This window comes from Sciurus carolinensis, chromosome 6 (assembly GCF_902686445.1).
Source record: "Sciurus carolinensis chromosome 6, mSciCar1.2, whole genome shotgun sequence".
Lineage (NCBI taxonomy): Eukaryota > Metazoa > Chordata > Mammalia > Rodentia > Sciuridae > Sciurus > Sciurus carolinensis.
The window spans coordinates 135,221,535-135,239,817 of record NC_062218.1 but is presented as its reverse complement, the minus strand read 5'-3'; the positions used below and the strand labels follow the sequence as shown (position 1 = coordinate 135,239,817).

Below are 18,283 nucleotides of genomic sequence, written 5' to 3'. Positions count from 1 at the left end.
ACCATGTGTTAGAAACAACTTACAAAGAAAATCTTTGTTGTGAAGAGTAACTAAAGAATATTCTTATCAGATGTTCTAGAACATATGTTCTACATGATTAACTTCAGTCATAGAAAACATTCACTTATAAAAGCAGAATTCCAGACTCTAAATTATTGTGTAAATTAAATTTAACCAAAGTTGATCATTTTCATAGTGTGATCTTTACAAAGGTGTAAATGAACCCATAACAAAGTTATAACCTCTTTTATAAGATGCTTATTACTGATAATTGCCAAGCTGAATTCAGTCAGATTTTTTGGTTGCCTTAAGCTATTAATTAAACATTCATTATATGCTAATCACTTTATAGACATGATCTAACTTAATCTAAATAACCATATGAGGCAATCATTAGTTACTTGGTCACATTTATCAAGTGCTGGAACCAGGATTCAAACCCACACCTTACTTGCTCCAAAGCTGTTATGTTTAACCCGTTCTACTGACTGTTTCAACTCATTCAACAAAGTATATAGCAACTTACTTTACTTAGTCACTAGAGGAAAACATGTTGAGTCCATCTTTTGGGCAAGACCAAAGAGTTTGTCTCAAAACACTTTTCAAGGTGATGTATCATGGAAGGCTCATGATGAAACAATGAGTTTATTTCTGGCACTTCAAGGTATTTAAAGGTTGCAATACCTTGGTCACTGTTCAACAGTGAGTCACAATGGGTCACCCAGGCATCCCACACTGCCCCAGGCAGATACTATCCAAGGTTTCTTCAGTGTTTCCTGACACTGGCTGTAAGGATAGTCACACAGTACACTGTCAAGAAAGAGTCAAACTAAACAATCTTAGAAAGGTCCCTGGGCTCACAACGCACTTTGCAATGTACATCGGAGGTGGAAGTGGAAGGGTGCAGGGAGTGAGTTAACTCCATTTCTGTAGGGAGTGCAACAGGCTGGACTTTCCAGTTGCCTTGTCACTTTTTGCTATCACCAATGAAAGGGTCTCAGAGCCAATTTGCCCTTGAATGTACCTTTTGGATATGCCTTCAGGATTCCTCTGATTTCTGATCCTGGAAACTGTAGTAGATCAGCAGTTTGCCAAAAACTCTTCACATATCATGCCCAAAAAGCCTAAGGAAAAGGAAATAGAATGACAAGCCGATTCTGTGATGGATTCTTAGATTCTCATTTGCTATAGATTAGCCACATCATTCTTCCTCACAAGTACAGAAAATCAGGAATTGAACAAAGAAAACTTCAGGTGTCAGAAACTACAGAAACTTCAGATGTCAGCTCAATATAGAGTCCCAGAGTTTCAAAGCAGTTCCTAAAATGTTTTATTGATTTCCTAATGTCTGACACATATTGTTCAGGTCACTATGCACCTACACTGATCTGATTAAAGTCATACTTAAAAATTTACCCAGTTGATGTGATTTCTCTGACAAATTCACTCTGAATTTTTTTCAGCATTTCAAAATTAAAACTATCCTGATGGACTATTTATCATTGAAGATCAGACATCAAACTGGACTATGATTATCTCTGGCAACCTATTGGTCTATCTTTGACAGGCTTTTATAGACAAAAATGGCCATAAGAGCTAAAGAAGTAATTTCTCATACAGGTTAGAAAATGAGAGTTTCTTTTTTTTTTTTTTAATTGTAAACAAATGGGATACATGTTTTTTCTCTGTACATGGAGTAAAGGCATACCATTTGTGTAATCATAAATTTACATAGGGTAATGTTGTTTGATTCATTCTGTTATTTTTTCCCTTCCTCCCACCCCTCCCACCCCTCTTTTCCCTCTATACAGTCCTTCCTTCCTCCATTCTTGCTCCCCTCCCTAACCCTAACTCTAACCTTAAAACTAACCCCTCCCACGCCCCATTATTTGTCATCATCCACTTATCAGCGAGATCATTCTTCCTTTGGTTTTTTGAGATTGGCTTATCTCACTTAGCATGATATTCTCCAATTTCATCCATTTGCCTGCAAATGCCATAATTTTATTATTCTTTATGGCTGAGTAATATTCCATTGTATATATATATACCACAGTTTCTTCATCCATTCATCAATTGAAGGGCATCTAGGTTTCTTAATCCTCGCTTCCAACATTATCAATTGTCAACCAATCCATGAAACCATGGAAGGGAAAATATATTTACCTAAATGCTAAATTTCCGATGAACATTGGAGAAGCCTACAGGCAGGTATAAGAATATGTAAACTTTTTGTCTTAGTCTAAATCTCTTCGGTATACTCTTTATTTTAATGTATGAATATCAAGTTCTTATTTCATGTAATTCTAGGAAGTACAGCAGACTTTAAGTATTCATATGCTTTCTAGAGAAGTCATTAATTTTTATGTAGTTTCCTGTTGTATTTCACTCCAAATTCTTATTCCTGGCTCTACCCCTCAGTCCTGTCCTTTATAACATTTCATGCCACCTGGGGACACCAATCTCGTCTCCTTTATTCTCCAAAGCCTACTAACGAATAGCTTTTAAGAGGAAGAAACTTAAAAATGTAAGGATACAGGAGGATAGGTACAGCACAGAAATGAAAACACCTTAAAATTTAGTATTAGAACTCTTAAGGTTCCAGATTATTTCCCAATATAGGTGGTTTCTACTGGCTATTCTATCGTTAGGTCTCATTCAGCCAAGTTCCTTAGGATTGTCTTCAAATTTCCTTTCAAGAGTTTTCTCCTTTTTTAAAATTTATTCTTCCTTTCTTGTTTTCTCCCTTCATAAAATAGTCACGGGGCACTTACCTAAGTGACAACCTGTCCTAGGTGCTGTGGATAAAAGAGTGTACAAGACAAAGTACCTGCATCACTAGAGTTTCAGTCCTAGTGGGACAGAGATAAAGTGGAAATAAAATACTTTTTACATGTGCTATGAAAGAAACAAATCAGGGACTGAAAGAATAACTGAGGAGGTCCTGCTTTGTACCCAATGATCAGAAAAGAGCTCTTGGCAGATGTGACATTTTAATTGAGAGATAAAGGAAAAAGAGAAACTGGACACATAAATAATGGGATCAAACTCTACTGGAAGTCTCATTTAATTCCATAAGGAAACATGAGTGAGGATATGCTCTAAAATTTTGTGATAGGAAAAATATTGGAGACAATATAGATGTTTGTGTTAGTTTTATGTCACTGTGACCAAAATGCCTGACAAGACCCAAGTTAAATGTTAAATATATTCAGTTTTGTCAATTTTACTTCACTAAAGGAAGAAAGGTATCTTTTGGGTTCAAACTTTCAGAGGTTCAGTCCATGGTCAGCCAACTCCATCACTTTGGGCTCAAGGTGAGATGGAGGGAACATCATGGCGGGAGAGTGCATCAGAGGAAAGTAACTCAGCTCAAGGTGGCTGGGAAACAAAGAGAAGGGAAGGGGCTTCAGGGAAGATATTCCCTTCCAGGGCACTCCTCCAGTGACACATAATGCATTATAGTGATACATAATATTGAAGTTCACTTTGACACGCATAGAATATGATTTGCTCCACTTCAGTCCCCAGGACTTCCTCTTTTCCTCCTATCTCCCTCTCCCTGTTCCCCTTCCTCTACTCTACTGGTCTTCTTTCTATTAATTTTTAGTTTTTTAAAATTGATGCATCATAGAATATATATAGGTGAAATCCACTGTGGTACATTCACATATATTCATGGCATAATTTGATCAATTTCATTCCACTCTTCCTACCTTTTCCTCTCCTTCCTTCCCCCTCTTCTGTCTCTACTCCCTGATAACCCTTCTATTTTCATGGGATTCCACCACCCCACCTTTCCCCCCTTATTTTGGGACTAATGTTCACATAATGAGAGAATTTGTGATTCTCCTGCTTCAGCTTCAGCCTCCCAAGTCGCTGGGAGTACCACAGTATCTGGCTATGTGTTTCTTATATGGATGTTAATTACTTATCAGATATAAGGTTTAGAATTTTTTTTCCCTATCTGTAAGTTGTCTTTTCATTTTGCTTCTATGCAAAACCTTTTTAGTTTCAGGTCGCTCAACTTGTTTGTTTTTGCTTTTATTGCCTTATTAAGCACTTAAGAATTAAAACCAATTCTGGTGCATGTATGAATATGGCATAATGAATCCCACTATTACTTATAATGCACCCATAAAAAAAAACCCAAATCTATATAACATCTTCCATAAAATAGAGAAGGGAACACTTGCCAATCATTTTATGAAGTATTAGCCTAATACCAAGACTAGAAAAAGACAGTACAACAAAAGAAAATAGCAAAACAGCACCCTTCTTGAATATTGATGCAGAAATCATGAACAAAACACTAAACAGAAATCAGCAATATGTAAAAGAGAATTAGATGATGAACACCTGGTATACTCCAGAGATGAAAGGCTGGTTCAACATTTGAAAAACCAATCAAAGAAGAAAGATGTGGGAAGATTAGCTTACAGTATTTCAGAACTTATTACATAATCACAGTAATGAGGAGTGTGTGGTACTGACCCAGTGGTCACCATGGAGATCAATGAAATAATACACAGAACTTGTGTCTAGACTCATACAAATATGCCACCTAATTTGTTGCGAAAGTGCCAAAGAAATGCACTGGAGAAATGACAGCATCCTAAAAAAAAAGGTACTGGAACAACTGGATGTCCATAGACAAACACACAAAAAATGGTCCTCGACCTAAACTTCAAGATTTATCTCAAATATTTCCAGGATCTTAGTGCAATATCTAAGGCTATAAAAATTTTTAGAAAAACAGAAGAAAATCTTCATAATATAAGGGCAAAGTGTTCTTTGATTTATACTGGAAGCTATGCCCATTAAAAAATGAATCAATTTGACCTCATAAAAACTTTTATAAAAACTCATGTAAAGAGGATATTCAAGGTATAAGCAGGGAGAAAATATTTGAATGTTTTCCATAAAAGACGAGTATCTAGGCTGGGCATGGTGGCATGTTCCTGTAATTTCAGCACTTGGGAGGCTGAGGCAAGAGGGTTGCATGTTCAAGATCAGCCTCAGCAATTTAGCAAGGCCCTAAGAACTTAGAGAGACCCTGTCTCAAAATAAAAAATAAAAAGGGCTGGGGATATTCCTCAGTGGCTAGTGCCCCTGGGTTCAATCCTTGTTACCAAGAAAACAAAATAACAAAAAACTAATATCTAGAATATATGAAGAGTTCTCAAGTCATAAGAGTAAAAGCAAACAAATCCCCCAAGAAAATGCGCAAAAAAACATGAAGAGACCATCACTGCTGAGGACATACAGATGGCTAATAAGCACATAAAATGGTCAATATTATTAGCCATTGGAGGACTGAAAATGGAAACCATTATTAGATATTACTATTCTGGGAATGTTGTGCAGAGGGAACCTCTAGGCAGAGGCCAACCCCATCATTGTAAGCTCATATCAGGGAACTCGGGGATGGGCTGGACCAGCTGATGCTACTCACTATGAGAATGGTTAAAATTCAAAATAAGGAGCTGGGGTTGTGACTCAGTGGTAGAGCACTTGTCTGGCATGTGTGAGGCACTGGGTTTGATTTTCAGCACCACATAAAAATAAATAAATAAAATAAAGTTCCATTGACAACTGAAAAAAAATTAAAATAGGGACAACACCAGATACTGATATGGATACAGAAAATCTGGATCTTTCATATACAACTGGTGGTAATGTAAAATGATATAGCCACCCAGTAAACAGTTTGGCAAGTTTCTTAAAAAAAAAATTAAACACATGCTGGTTATGGGAGCATATACCAGTAATCCCAGTGACTCAGGAAGTTGAAGCAGGAGGATCTCAAGTTCAAGGCCAGGTTAGGGAGACCCTGTCTCAAAAGAAAAAAAATGGATTGAGCTGGAACTTGGGGCAGAGCACCCCCAGGTTCAATCCTTAATACCTCTTCCCCCAAAATTAAACACAATTATAACCCCAGAAATTTCATTCCTGGGCACTTATTCTATAAGATGTCTTGTAGTAACAGAAAAACCTGTACCTAAATGTTTATAGCAGCTTTATTCATAATCTCCCTAAACTAGAACCAATTCAGAGGTCCTTCATTGGGTGAATGATTAGACAAATTAGGTACAGTCATACCTTTGAACACTACTCTGCAGTAAAAAATGAATGACTGACACGTACAACCCTGATACACATAACCTGAATAAATTGCCAGAGAATTATGGTAAGTGAAAAAAAGAGGAAGCCAATCTCAAAGGCTATATACCATATGATCCATTTAATTAACATTCCTGAAATGACAAACATATAGAAAGGGAGAATGATTTTGTGGGTCAGGAGTTAAGGAGAGGAGGAGGGTGAGAGTGTTGTGCATGGCTGTAAAAAGGGAATGAAATGGTTCATGGATTCTTGGGTGAGTGTGTTGATTGTATCAATGTCGATATCTTGGCTATGATATTGTACTTTAGTTTTCCAAGATTTTACTACTGGGAGATCCTGGTTGGATGGTTTAGATCTTAAATGTCCCCTCAAGAACTGGAGGCTTGACCCTAGCCCATGGTGTTATTAGGAAATGGTGGAATCTTTAGGAGGTGGGGTCTTGTGGAAAAAGTGAGGTCTGGGGGATGTACCCTTGAAGGGAATTTTGGGGCTCCTATCCCTCTTCTTCCTCACTTTGCCTCCTGGCTGCCAGGAGGTGAGCAGCTTCCTCTGCTATGGCCTTGCCACAGGCCCAAAAGCAATAGGGCCAACTAACCCATCACAAAAACCTACCAAATTGTAAACCAAAATAAATTTTTCCTCTTTTTAAAGTTGATTATCAGGTATTTTGTCACAGTACTGCAAAACTGGCTAATGCACTGGATAAAGGGTATTTCTTTGGGATTTCTGTTTGCTGTAACTTCATGTGAAACACTAAATATCTCAAAATAAAAAATTTCCTTAAAAAGCAGACCAAAAGAAGGAGAATGGCTGCAGGGCGAGGTGGGAGGTTAGGCGGTGGCAAACGAAAGGGGTTCAAGAGGAAGGTTGGGTAGGGAGACGCAGAGCTATGGACCACTGGGCATCAGGGGAGGATAAACAGCCGCCAGGTTGCAGGTATGGGCCGGAAAGAAGGAGGTGCTTAAGCATTACCGAGCTGGTGTGCAGATGTTGCTCCACTAGCACCCCCGGTGGTTTATCTCCTAGCTGCACTTTTGGATGAGCACCTGGATCTGAAGGAGAGACTGTCACGCTGTCGACTGTGGTCCTAGTGCCACTGAGCTTCACAGCCCCTGGCAGGAACTGTGGTTACCACAGGCACCTGCCCACTCCCTGCAGTGCTGGTGCACCAAAGGCAGTTCCCCAGAGAAGCTGTCAGTGCTCATGGGCCAGGGGATCGCCAAGAAAAGGCAGGAGCCCATATTCTGGGACTTCAAGAGTCTCATGGTGTGATGTGTGGTGGTGGGCATCACCCACATTAGCATCTATCACCGCCAAGGTTTTCTCTTTTTTTGGCTCTGGGGATTGAACCTAGGGGTGCTCTACCACTGAGATAAATTATCCCCAGTCCTTTTCTTTTTAAATAAAATACTCATTTTGTTTATTTAGTTTATGTGGTGCTGGGGATTGAACCCAGTGCCTCATTCTACCACAGAGCCAGAGCCACAGCCCCAGCCCCAGCCCATTCTCAGTTGTTTTGTTTTTTATTTAGAGATAGAGTCTTACTAAGTTGTTTAGGGCCTCGCTCAGTTGCTGAGACTAGCCTTGAATTTGAGATTCTTCTGCCTCAACCTCCTGAGTTCCTGGGGTTATAGGCATGCAACTTGGCCGGGCCCAGCACTATACTTTCAAAAGAAATAATTCCTTGATGGATGACATTTTGAAACACCAACAGGAACTTTCAGGCCTAGGTTGTTCCTGCTACTCACCAGAGTTGGCAAATAGTCAAGACAAAGATGATCAGGTTTTAAATTAACATTTGGCAGTGGAGGTGCTGTCTCCATATGGAAGAGCAGATATTGTGAAATCTGCTCAGGACTTTGGCCCATTTGAATGGTTCCCCTGATCCTGGTTTAGTATTGAAGCCTGGTCCTGTGGACTGCATGTTAGACTTTGTTCCCAGTCAAATCAGAAGGCAGATTGTCTCTGCCTTCCCACCAAAATCCCAGTAATGAGGACTTTTCCTCTGCCCTTCCTCAATATGTAGCACTGCTAATATTGATCTCCCCCTTAAAGAAAAGGTTTTGGAAACCTGTAGGGTCACTATAAGCCTATAGGGGGGAAACTACAATACCCCAGATTTGCACTGCTAGAAGGGAGGATACGTGAACAACATGAAAATATAAGGGAAGAAAATGATCCAAACAAATCTAGATTCTATATTATTAGGATCCAGTGACAGCATGGTAGAACAAATGTCAATAAAGTTAAAATGATTCGTGAAGCAAAGGATGAGATAAGAGAGCAAATGCAGGCAATGAATGATCACTCCAATAAGAAGTTGAAAGAGCACCTGTAGGAAGCAAAAGATCATTTCAACAAAGAGATAGAGATTCTCAAAAAAAAAAAAAAAAAAAACCAAATTCCTTGAAATGAAGGAAACAATAAACCAAATAAAAATAACTCAATGGAAAGCATCACCAACAGACTAGACCATTTGGAAGACAGAACCTCAGACAATGAAGACAAAATATTTAATCTGGAAAATAAAGTTGCCCGAACAAAGAAGATGGTAAGAAATCATGAACAGAACCTCCAAGAACTGTGGGACATCACAAAAAGATCAAATTTAAGAATTATCGGAATTGAGGAAGGCACAGAGATACAAACCAAAGGAATGAATGACCTGTTCAATGAAATAATATCAGAAAATTTCCCAAGCCTGAAGAATGAAATGGAAAATCAAATACAAGAGACCTTCAGAACACCAAATGCATAAAATCACAACAGATTCACCCACACTAAGGCACATTATAATGAAAATACCTAACATCCAAAATAAAGATAGGATTTTGAAGGCTGCGAGAGAAAAGCATCAGATTACATATAGGGGGAAACCAATACGGATATCAGCTGATTTATCAGCCCAGACTCTAAAAGCTAGAAGGGCTTGGAACATCATATTTCAAGCTCTGAAAGGACATGGTTGCCAAGCCAGAATTCTATGCCCAGCAAAACTAACCCTAAATGTTAATGGTCTAAACTCATCAATCAAAGACATAGACTGGCAGATTGGATTAAAAAAAGACCCAACAATATGCTGCCTTAGAGATTCATCTCATAGATAAGGTTATCCACAGACTAAAGGTGAAAGGATGGGAAAAAAACATACCATGCACATGAACTCAGTAAAAAAGCAGGGGTATCCATCATATCTGATATATATACATATGATACATATCTGATATCATATCTGATATTTATCATATCAGATAAAGTAGGCTTCAAGCCAAAGTTAGTCAGAAGGGATAAAGAAGGACATTTCATACTGTTTAAGGGAACTATAAATCAGGAAGACATAACGATAGTAGATTTATGCCCCAAACAACGGCACATCCATGTACATCAAACGAATCCTTCTTGATTCCAGGAACTAAATAGACCACAACATAATAATTCTGGGTGACTTTAACACATCATTGTCACCACTGGATAGATCTTCCAAACAAAAACTAAACAAAGAAACCATAGAACTCAATAACACAATCAATAACTTACACTTAACAGACATATATAGAATATTCCATCCATCAATGAGCAAATTCACTTTCTTTCTCAGCAGCACATGGAACCTTCTCAAAAATAGACAACATGCTATGCCACAAAGTAGCCCTTAGTTAATGGAAAAAAATAGAGATACTACCTTGTGTTCTATGAGTTCATAAAAGAATGAAATTAGAAATCAATGACAAAATAAAAAACAGAAATTACTCCAACACCTGAAAACTAAATAATATGTTATTGAATGAAGTATGGATAACAGAAGAGGAGGGATAAAAAGGAGAGAGAGATAAAAAAATTCTTAGAGGTAAATGAGAATGAAGATACAACATATCAAAATCTCTGGGACACTATGAAAACAGTAAAAAGAGGAGAATTCATTGATGGAGCACATTCAAAAAAAGAATAAAAAGTCAACAACTAAATGACCTAACATTACATCTCAAAGCCCTAGAAAAAGAAGACCAGAACAACAACAAAAGTAGTAGAAGACAGGAAATAATTAAAATCAGAGCTGAAATCAATGAAATTGAAACAAAAGAAACAATTCAAAAAATTGACAAAACAAAAAGTTAGTTCTTTGAAAAAATAAAATAGACAAACCCTTAGCCACACTAACAAAGAAAAGAAGAGAGAAAACTCAAATTACTAAAATTCGTGATGAAAAAGGAAATATCACGACAGACACCACTGAAATACATAACGTAATGAGAAGCTACTTTGAAAATCTATATTCCAACAAAATAGAAAATACCAAAGACATTGACAAATTTCTAGAGACATTTGCTCCTCCCAAACTGAACCAGGAAGACATACACAACTTAAACAGATCAATATCAAGCAATGAAATAGAAGAAGCCATCAAAAGCCTACCAACCAAGGAAAGCCCAGGACCAGACGGATTCTCAGCCGAGTTCTGCAAGACCTTCAAAGAAGAACTCATTCCAGTACTTCTCAAAGTATTCCAGAAAATAGAAAAGAAGGGAACCCTACCAAACTCATTCTATGAAGCTAATATCACCCTCATACCCACACCAGACAAAGACACATCAAGGAAAGAAAATTTTAGACCAATATCTTTGATGAAGATAAAAATATCATTAACAAAATCCTGGCAAACCACATTCAAAAACATATTAAGAAGATAGTGCACCAGATCAAGTGGGGTTCATCCTGGGAATGCAAGTTTGGTTCAACATCCAGAAATCAATAAATGTAATTCATCACATCTGAGGACTTAAAGTTAAGAATCATATGGTTATTTCAATTGACACCAAGAAAGGATTCAACAAAGTACACACCCCTTCATGCTCAAAACACTAGAAAAAATAGGGATAGTAGGAACATACTTGAACATTGTAAAGGCTGTTTATGCTAAGCCCATGGCCAACATCATTCTTAATGGAGAAAAACTGAAAGCATTCCCTTTAAAAACTGGAACAAGACAGGGATGCCCTCTTTCACCACTTCTATTCAACATTGTCCTTGAAATACTAGCTAGGGCAATTAAACAGACTAAAGAAATTAAAGGGATACAAATAGGAAAAGAGGAACTCAAGCTGTCACTATTTGCTGATGACAAGATTCTCTATTTAGAGGACCAAAAAACTCCACCAGAAGACTTCTAGACCTCATAAATGAATTCAGCAAAATAGCAGGGTATAAAATCAACACACATAAATCTAAAGCATTTTATACATAAGCAATGAAACATCTGAAAGGGAAATGAGGAAAAAAACTCCACTCACAATAGCCTCAAAAAAAAAAAAAAAAAAAAAACTTGGGAATCAATCTAACCAAAGAGGTGAAAGTTCTCTACAACGAAAACTACAAAACATTAAAGAAAGAAATTGGAGAAGATCTTAGAAGATGGAAAGATCTCCCATGTTCTTGGATAGGAAGAATTAATATTATCAAAATGGTCATATTTCAAAAGGCACTATACAGATTTAATGCTATTCCAGTTAAAATCCCAATGACACTTCTCATAGAAATAGAGAAAGCAATCATGAAATTCATCTGGAAGAACAAAAGACCCAAAATACCCAAGGCAATCCTGGGCAGGAAGAATGATGCAGGAGGTAACACAATACCAGACCTTAAACTCTTCTATAGAGCAATAGTAACATAAATGGCATGGTATTGGCACCAAAATAGGTAGACCAATGGTACAGGATAGAAGACACAGAGACAAACCCACACAGGTACAGCTGTATCTCATACTAGACAAAGGTGCCAAAAATATACAATGGAGAAAAGATAGCCTCTTCAACAAATGATGCTGGCAAAACTGGAAATCCATATGCAGTAAAATAAAATTAAACCCCTATCTTTCACCCTGTACAAAACTCAACTCAAAATGGATCAAGGATCTAGGAATTAGGCCCGAGACCCTTCACCAAATAGAAGAAAAAGTAGGCCCGAATCTCCATCATGTTGACTTAGGATCAGACTTTCTTAACAAGACCCCCATAGCCCAAGAAATAAAAGCAAGAATCAATAAATGGGATAGATTCAAACTAAAAAGTTTTTTCTCAGCAAAGAAAACAATCAATAATGTGAAAAGAGAGCCTACAGAGTGGGAGAAAATCTTTTCCACACACACACATGAGACAGAGCATTCATCTCCAAAGTTTATAAAGAACTTAAAAAACTTTACACCAAAAATACAAAGAACCCAATCAATAAATGGGCTAAGGAAATTGGCAGACACTTCACAGAAGATATACAGGTGATGAACAAATATATGAAAAAGTGCTCATCTTCCCTAGTAATTAGAGAAATGCAAACTAAAACCACCCTAAGATTTCATCTAACTCCAATTAGAATGGCTATTATCAAGAACGCAAGCAATAATAAGTGTTGGTGTGGATGTGGGGAAAAAGGCACACTCATACATTGTTGGTGGAGTTGCAAATTGGTACAGCCACTCTGGAAAGCAGTATGGAGATGCCTCAGAAAGCTTGGAATGAAACCACCATTTGACCCAGGTATCCCACTCCTCGGTTTATATCCAAAGGACTTAAAATCAGCATATTACAGTGATGCCGCCACATCAATGTTCATGGCAGCTCAATTCACAATAGCTAGATTGTGGAACCAACCTACATGCCCTTCAAGTGATGAGTGGATAAAGAAACTGTGGTATATATACACAATGGAATATTACTCAGTCATAAAGAAGAATAAAATTATGGCTTTTCCTGGTAAATGAATGAAGTTGGAAAATACTATGCTAAGTGAAATAGGCCAAGCCCAAAAAACCAAAGGCCGAATGTTTTCTCTGATAAGTGCATGACAATATATAATGAGGGGTGGGGGTGGGGGAAAGAGAAGAATGAAGGAACTTTGGAAGGTGTAGAAGAAAATAGAGTGGGAGGTGGTGGGGGACAGAAAGCAGTAGAATGAGACAGACATAGAATGTAGGTAGAATGTTCTCTGATAAGTGGATGCTAATCCATAACAAGGGAGGGGAAGATTAGAAGTTCATTGGATTAGACAAAGGGGAATGAAGGGAAGGGCGGAGGATGGGAGTAGGAAAGACAGAATGAATCAGACTTCTCTTTCCTATCCACATATATAAATACATGACCCATATAACTCCACATCATGTACAACCATGATAATGGGATCCTAACTGGAACAAGTTATACTTATTCTATGTATGTATAATCTTTCAAAATATACTCTACCATCAAATAAAAAGTTTTAAAAAAGATTTAATAAATGAGACAGCATCAAATTAAAGATTTTGCTCAGCAAGGGACACAATTAGGAATGTGAAGAGAGAACCTACAGAATGGGAGAAAAATCTTTGCTAATTACTCTTCTGACAGAGGATTAATATCTAGACTATGTAAAAAACTCAAAATCTTTACTCCAAAAAAATCAAATAACCCAAATAATAAATGGGCAAAAGAACTAAACAGACAATTCTCAGAAGAAATACAAATGGACAACAAATATGTATGAAAAAATGTTCAACATCCTTAGCAATTAGGGAAATGCAAATTAAAACCATACTAAATTTTATTTAAAAAATTTTTATATAAAGCCACATTAAAATTTTATTTCACTCCACTTAGAATGGCAGTCAAAAATACGAATAGTAAATACTGGAGATGTGGTGTAAAAGGAACACTTTTAGACAGTTGGTGGGATTCATATTAGTCTAACCACTATGGAAATCAATATGGAGGCTCCTTAAAGACTAGGCATGGAACCACTCTTACTAATGGCTGTTGGGAGAGCAATAAGTGAAAATCGAGGTGGTTTGGGGAAAAAAGTAGCTTGTTTCTCTTTGGAATAACACCTGGGATTTTTATTCAGTAAATCTCAATGATGACCTTGCATAAAACATTTAGTAGGATTGAGGCCTATGTGGGGAATAAAGTATTACCAAAGTCTACAAAAAATAATTTGAAATAATTTTACATCCTCTCTTTCATGACAGAACAGCACTGGTACTGTTCTTTTAAATATGAACAAATGATACAGGCATATGCCTGTAATCCCGGCACCTCAGACTTCTGCAGAATTACAGATTAGAGATCAACCTCAGTAAAAGCAGTTTCCCTGCTAATGGCTCAAATAATATCTGGCTCCCTACAGAATACCATCAAGGTTTTTTTGTTTTGCTTTGTTTTTCCTTTTTGCAGTGCTGGAGATCCAACCAGGGCCTTGTGCATGTTAGGCAAGTACCCCACTGAGCTACACCCCCAGCTCATCATTTTCAATTGTAATAGGAGGAACTCAGAAACACTAAGCAAAAGTTCTATGCTCAGAGGACGAAGACAGGATGGAACACAGTTGTCTATGTAGGTAGAAGTTGCCTCTGTGGTAAAGGAGTCTTCTCCATGCAGAAAGCATTGTGGGAGGATGGAGGGTAGGTTCCAATCAGAGTGGCTGAACACCTGCCCTGCCCCTTGACTTCTCTATAGTTATGGGTTCCATCTGAGCCACAAGCACAATGCAGAAAGGAATGAGGTCACAGTCATTTAATTTCACATTTTATTCTCATTCAATTTAATAGAAAAAGGAAAAAAAATCACCAGTTTATGGAGGCGTACTGATCTGTTGCAGGGTGGAGTTCCCCTGGGAAAATGGCAGGAAGCATGTATGGAATTGTCCATGCAGGGTCCATGTTCCAGGACTCCCATCCAGGTACCTGAGGATCCTCCACGAAGATCACATATGGAGGGACCCACAGTGGCTCCTCAAGGAAAATGGAGATACTGCAGTCCTTGGGTTGGTACTCAGGAGGCAGGAGGTCAGCAGCAGCATATTTACAGAGAGGACCTGAGAGAGAGAGCACAGAGAGCTCATGAGCATGTCACCCACCTGAATCCTTGCCTATGACATTGCCCGGCCCTGGAATCATGTCCATTCTCAACAAGTCTATGAGCAAAGTCCATTAGGTTCATTGCTTTGGAATTTAACTAATAGAATAGGAGAAAGAGGGACAGGTAGACCCGCAAAGAGGCCTGTCCTTTGCACTGTATGCAGAAGAACCCTGTGGGCAGGAGCATGTCCTGTCATTCCCTGCCCTGCTCAGGATACAGTGAGGGTTAGGCCAGCAGATACAATTCACAAAAGGACCTTGATGGTGAATACAGAAAAAGACAAACCTGAGAGGTCAATGTCCTTCTGTCTATGTCCCAGGATCCTGTGTAGAGCCTCTCCGTAAGGACAAGGCAGTGGTTCACTTCTTGGTTTCTCATTGGCCTCACGGATAGTCCAGTACAGATCCTCCAAACTTGTCAGCATGTGGGAACATTTTTTCCAACTCTTCTTTATGCCTCTCTGGTAAAGACGCTGGGAAATTGCTCTTGATATTACAAGATTATTCTTCACTCCGTAGTATACTTCATGTTCAAGAAATTCCCATTCTTGCAGGAAACTCCAGATTTCATGGCTACTCCATGGTTTAATTAGCGGAACTGCAAGGAACAGAAGAATGTGGGTGTACTTTGGCATGACTCATGTGCACATATAAGGGGGTCTCAGAGACCCTCTATAGCAGGCCCAAACATGGCTTTATTCAATTAGTGAAATATGATAAAATCTCTAATAAGAAGTCCTGGATTCAGCATCTGCTTGAGTCCTAATGTCCAAAATATATAGTCACTGGACCAAGTCAGGAAGTATCTGAGTCTAGATGTTGTTCAAGTTCCAAGTTTCATAAAATAGATTTCATAGAATAGAATAGATAGGGCTTTGCTGCTAGGGAAGGTTCTCCTGATGTGGGACTCATACCCCACCCTCAAGTGGAACCTTTCACCACCTCCAGGTGCTCAGGGCTCTGGGCAAGGACAGAGATCCCAGAATGCTAAGGACAGCCCTGTCATCCCCAGAGCTGTCCCCTTCTGGGGGCTTAGGATGAGCACAGACTCAGAAAGATAGAAATGGGATAGAAAGTTTTTCTACTCAAATATGACACAGAACATTATACCTGAACGCTTTCCTGATTTCTGGTTTTCTTTTCTCTTCTGGGTATTTCTGGAAATTTCACCCTGAAGCAGAATTTTCTAATTGAAAGAAGAGATCAAAGTCATATTTACATAATAGGAATCTCTTAATGACTTCTCTATATTAGCCAATCAGAGCACTGGAAATAAATTTTTTCTCTTAAGAAACGATCTAAAAATATATGAATATTTAAAAATAATGGAGGACCTCAGTTATGAACACAAATCTACATAGTTTCCAGATCAGAAAGTAAGGAGAAAAATATCCAGAGTTGCTGGTGTTTGGAGATGAGAACTTGGGAGAATGAAGTCTAGATATCACAGTGGCAAGTACGATACAAAGAAGCAGTAGTAGTGGGGTAAGGGTGGGGAGAGAGGGAAAGAGAGCTTTGCATATATTCAGAAAAATCCCCTGGCCAAGCATGGTCATGAATGAGGGGAACTGTGTAGCCTGGGTAAGAACCAGCAGAAAGGAACAGTCTGGAATATTCCTCAGGTCACTCAGGCCCTGGAAGAATATGTCATCAGCAGCCGGAGTAGAAAAAAAAAAACATAATCCAAGGAGTTTTGAAGACAGTACCAAAGAGTATTGACTCAGGAGTTGGGTCAAATTGTCCATACTGAGGTTTCTATGTCAGTTAACAAAGATTTAATAATTTTCCAAAGTATCAATTCATTTCCAAGTAACAACTGCATCACAAAATACTGTAAAACTCAATGTAGTCAATGAACACAAAATATCAAGACCCCAATAATATAAAATGCCTAAAACTGACTTCCTACCTAAAGTTATTAGGCATGCAGCAAAACACAGTTCACTGTTGGAAAATCAAATCAATAGACCAAGTAAAAACACAGATTTTAGAAAGACTTTAAAGTATCTATTGTAGATTACCCATGCTCAAAAACGTAGAGGAAGCAAAAGCAAAAGAAGTTAAGAATAGGAAGACAAAGAACCTAAGTAGAACTTTTGGAGATTATCAAAGCAGACACACAATTCCCTTAAAAGGGGGAATTTGCCAGAAGACGTGGTGATGTGAGCCTGTAATCCCAGCTCTGTGGAAGGGTGAGGCAGGAAGAGCACAAGTTTGAAGTCAGCCTTAGTAACTTCATGAGACCCTGTCTCAAAATAAATAAAATCCCAGATACAACTGGACTGAGGCAGGAGGACTGCAAGTTCAAGGCCAACCGGGGCAACTTAGTGAGACCCTGTCTCAATGCAAAAATAAAAAGGGCTGGGCAGGTAGCTCAGTGGCAGAGCACACAAGTGGGTTTAGTCTCCAGTACCACAATAAAGTCAATAAAGTAAAAATCAAATCAGGAATTTGTGAAAGGATAAACTGTAAAGAATTTGAGAGGCAGCATAGAAGAGCTGTTAAGGTCATGAACTCAGTTGACAGAAAGCTAGTTTTTCCCCAACTCTGAAAATTGCAGGCATGGGTCCCTAAGGCAAGGTAGTTAGCCAGGTCTGTGTCTCAATTTCCCTGGCTGTAAAATGAGCACAGTAATAGCACCTTCCATCAGGTTCACTACGAGTATCCAGGGAGTTAATATTTGTAGAGAGGTGAACAAGGTACACATGTTAATGGTTGTAAAAGTTCTTGTGAGATAAAAAACAATCCAGCTGTCCTCCCATAAAACACAGTAAGTAGGTTCCCTCCAACTTACCTCCATTTTTATCCAAGTTTCCTCCTGGGATTCTTTTCACTGCAGTTGCTGGGCCTGCTCCGAGGTCTAAAGAGAACTTGCACTTACTCTGCTCTAATGGAAACCAGACGAGTCAGGAGGTTCTTGAGTGTAGTGTTCAATCCTCTCTGCTTCTGTTCTCAGTGCAGATCTGACCACTTATAAAGGTCTTGGATGTGATTGAATAAGACCCACCCTACATAGTCTCCAAGGATTAACTAAAGGTAAACCCATCTAGTAAATTCATCACATCTGCAAAATCCCTTCACCTGAACTAAAATTTGATGGAATAACTAAGACAGGATTTTTTTTTAATCCTTTGCTTTGCATTTTAAAAAGTTTATTTTCTCTTCTCAGTTAACACTTAATAATCAATAATATTTATGGGGTGTAGTGTGATATTTCAATGCATGTATACAATATGTAATGATGAAATCAAGGTAATTAGCATTTCCATCTCCTTA

At 38.3% G+C, this 18,283-nt stretch overlaps 1 protein-coding gene across 1 annotated transcript; it reads right to left on the bottom strand.

The window, feature by feature from the left end:
* Positions 1-14,713: 14,713 nt before the first annotated feature.
* On the bottom strand, positions 14,714-17,890 carry Msantd5 (Myb/SANT DNA binding domain containing 5). The gene is made up of 4 exons (XM_047554792.1): positions 17,802-17,890; positions 16,118-16,193; positions 15,294-15,605; positions 14,714-14,964 (listed from the first exon to the last, which is right to left on the bottom strand). The coding sequence occupies exons 1-4, from the start codon at positions 17,805-17,807 to the stop codon at positions 14,714-14,716; spliced, it is 645 nt and encodes a 214-aa protein (XP_047410748.1). The 5' UTR covers positions 17,808-17,890.
* Between the last annotated feature and the right edge of the window lie 393 nt (positions 17,891-18,283).

Excerpts from the sequence above, each read along its gene's own strand:
- Msantd5 (XM_047554792.1), bottom strand. Across the intron at positions 15,606-16,117 it reads GAAATCAGGAAAGCGTTCAG|TTCCGCTAATTAAACCATGG; the intron begins GTATAATGTTCT and ends TGTTCCTTGCAG. Across the intron at positions 14,965-15,293 it reads GAAGGACATTGACCTCTCAG|GTCCTCTCTGTAAATATGCT; the intron begins GTTTGTCTTTTT and ends TCTCTCTCTCAG.